The sequence below is a fragment of the Lagopus leucura genome, unplaced genomic scaffold (assembly GCF_019238085.1).
Source record: "Lagopus leucura isolate 7727_CA_CO unplaced genomic scaffold, USGS_WTPT01 Super-Scaffold_100055, whole genome shotgun sequence".
In the NCBI taxonomy this organism is placed as follows: domain Eukaryota; kingdom Metazoa; phylum Chordata; class Aves; order Galliformes; family Phasianidae; genus Lagopus; species Lagopus leucura.
Window position 1 is genome coordinate 320,473 of NW_024962301.1, and position 2,543 is coordinate 323,015.

The following is a 2,543-nucleotide window of genomic DNA, read 5'->3' on the forward strand; positions in this document are numbered from 1 at the left end:
CCCCCCCTTCTGTAATTAATTAATTAATTCTGTAATTAAAGCCCACGGTGAGAGCTGCGAGGTCCCGCTCACACCTCTGTGCAGAGTCTCCCTGAGAACCGCGCTCCCCTCCGCTCCCAAGTCCGGCTCCAAACTGCAACAGGATACCACAAATTTGCTGTTTATTATATCGAGCGGTTGGCATTCAGCAAGCCCAACTTAAAAGGAAACACATGACTTTGCAACACGTAAGAGCGCCTAACATTCACCGAGGCTTTCGAGCAAAACTTTCTGCTACAATTAAGAGAGAAAACTTGAGGAAGGCAGTGAAGCGGGCCGGGCTGTTTGTTTTTTCCCCCCGCCGCTCTCGAGGCTTTCTTTCCCTAAGCCCTCAGCCTGCAGCCGGCGCTGTGCGGGGCTGAAGCCGCAGCACGGCGACCCGAGGCGGCTCTGAGGAGCGGTTTCTCCCCCGGCCGCTCTCCCTGCAGACGGCACGCCGCTCGTTTGCTGCCTTCCCCAGGGCGTGCGTTACAAACACGGCCGAGAGCGAAGGGTTCGCTCGCTGCGTGGCATCACATCCACAAGCAGAGTTATAAACGAGCACAGACGTCGATTGGGAGCGAATATAGAGAGGGATTTCAGATGTGTAAACCTATAAAATGCCGAAATGCGCAGCGCGATACGCGCCGTGTGCGTTCATTCATTCGCACGTGAAGGTTATATAAATACATGGACACGCAGCGCGCTCCTGCAGGAGCTGCAAACCCTTCCTTACAGCAGCGCGGGTGCTTTTCGCCGCTTTTTCTGCATTTCCAGACGTAATTAGTCAGCAGAAATGCATTCCTGTATCACGGCAGAGACACAGGCACAAGCGAGGCAGCTGATAAACAGAATCTCCCTGCCCTCCTGCAGCTACCACCTCACCAGCAGAGATACGTCGCTACAAATATTTTTTGCTACATTTCCCCTTCTCTCCATGAAAGAAGAAATACCGCGTGCAGCAAGGCTGCAATCAGGCCGGCGCCTTTTCCAGCCCCAAATTATTTTCTTTCTGCTCCCAGAAAGTATTAAGCTGCTGAACCATGAAGAGCCCCTCTCGCCCCCTGCGCACGCATCGAGAGCGGCCGGTTCGCGGTTCAATAGTTGAGCCTTTCCCCGGAGTGCGCTGCCCTCAGCGGGGCTTAGCAGTTGCCTCGCACTTTTCCTAATTCCTGATGAAATGAGCTCGATGGAGGCAGTGCCGGACAGAGCCTTGCTTCGGAGCAGGCTGCCGGTGCAAAGACCGAGGGGGGAGGGAGCCCGAAAACCCAAGCACGACCCCCATCCCACACCTACCTTCCCGATTTGGTGATCACCATCTCCGTGCCTCTTTTATGGAATTGTTCCCAAAGCTCTTTGGCTTCCAGGTGCACTTTCGGGTCGTCTTCCACTTCTTCTTCTGGCTCCAGAGTTTTTAAAGGCCTCAGATGGGCTGCTGCCTGGTGGCCCAGGGAAGAAAAAGGGATAGCAGTCTCTGCAGCCCCCACTAGCTGATCCATAATGGGCTTAGCCAGGGCCCCGGGGAGGGAGAGGGCTGCCGCCCCGTTGGGGGGCAAAGCCAGGGCCGGGAAAAAAGGGGGCTGATGTCCCAGCACGGCGCTCATGGCAAAGTCCGGTGCCCGGTGAGGTAAAAAAGGATGATAAGCCATGCTTGTCCCAGGGATCACTGGATCTCTCATCGGTATATTCATCCACTCCACTCCTCGATCTTCCTACTGCTGGAGTAGTCCTGGAGTGGTTTCTAACAGCACATCATGGAGAAGAAAAATTAAGATAATAACAATAACAACGAGAAAGCACCAAAAAGAAAAAAAAAAATAGGGTGGGGGAAAACAAGCTCTAAACAGCACAGTACATGGGGGAGAGGCAGAACTTTTACAGCCTACAACTTCCCGAGCCGGGGCACATCCTCGGCCCTCGGGACAGCAGGGTAACAGGATTGTTCATTATTCGTCTTGCTTTCTGTGTTGTTGTTCTCCCTCTGCGGCTCTTTTTCCCCGGGTTGAAGTCCTTGCGCTTGAACAGCAATGCCGAAGAAGGGGAGAAAAAAATCCACCGGGTTCGCTGCGTGCTCCCGTTGCCGCGGAAGGGCTGGACAAGCTGAGATCCTTTTTTTCCTCTTCTTTTTTCTCGTGCTCTCAGTCCCTCTTTTCTTCCGTCGCGGAGGGTGGCGGCTGGAAGTCGGGCTCGCTTTTTGGGTCGGCTGTGTTCCCCCCCTCCCCCCCACCCCTCCACCTTTCCTCCGTACGGGCAGGCTGCAGAGCAGAGGCTGGGGAGGGAGGGAAAGCAGAGAGAAGCGAACAAACCCACCCCCCCTCGCCGAGCGGGGAAGGCTCCTCAGCAACCTTCAGGCAGCGGCAGCAGCAAAACTTGTAGGGAAATCTCGTTTCCGCCTCGCCTTCCCCCGCTCCGAGCAGGAGCTGGTCACAGTGCCCTGATTTCCATCAGGATCTCTTCTTTCTTTTACCCTCCTCCTATTTTTTTTTCCTTCCCCTTCTCTTTCTCTTTCACTCTGCCTTAAAAAA

General features: G+C 54.6%; 1 protein-coding gene across 1 annotated transcript in view; it reads right to left on the minus strand.

Moving 5' to 3' along the window:
• Nucleotides 1-2,537, minus strand: part of TBX3 (T-box transcription factor 3) — an 11,810-nt gene extending 9,273 nt beyond the window's left edge. The window contains exon 1 of the mRNA XM_042886175.1: nt 1,315-2,537. Coding sequence (XP_042742109.1) covers nt 1,315-1,709 — 395 coding nt within the window. The 5' untranslated portion in view covers nt 1,710-2,537. The remainder of the gene's footprint in view (nt 1-1,314) is intronic.
• Nucleotides 2,538-2,543: the final 6 nt, after the last annotated feature.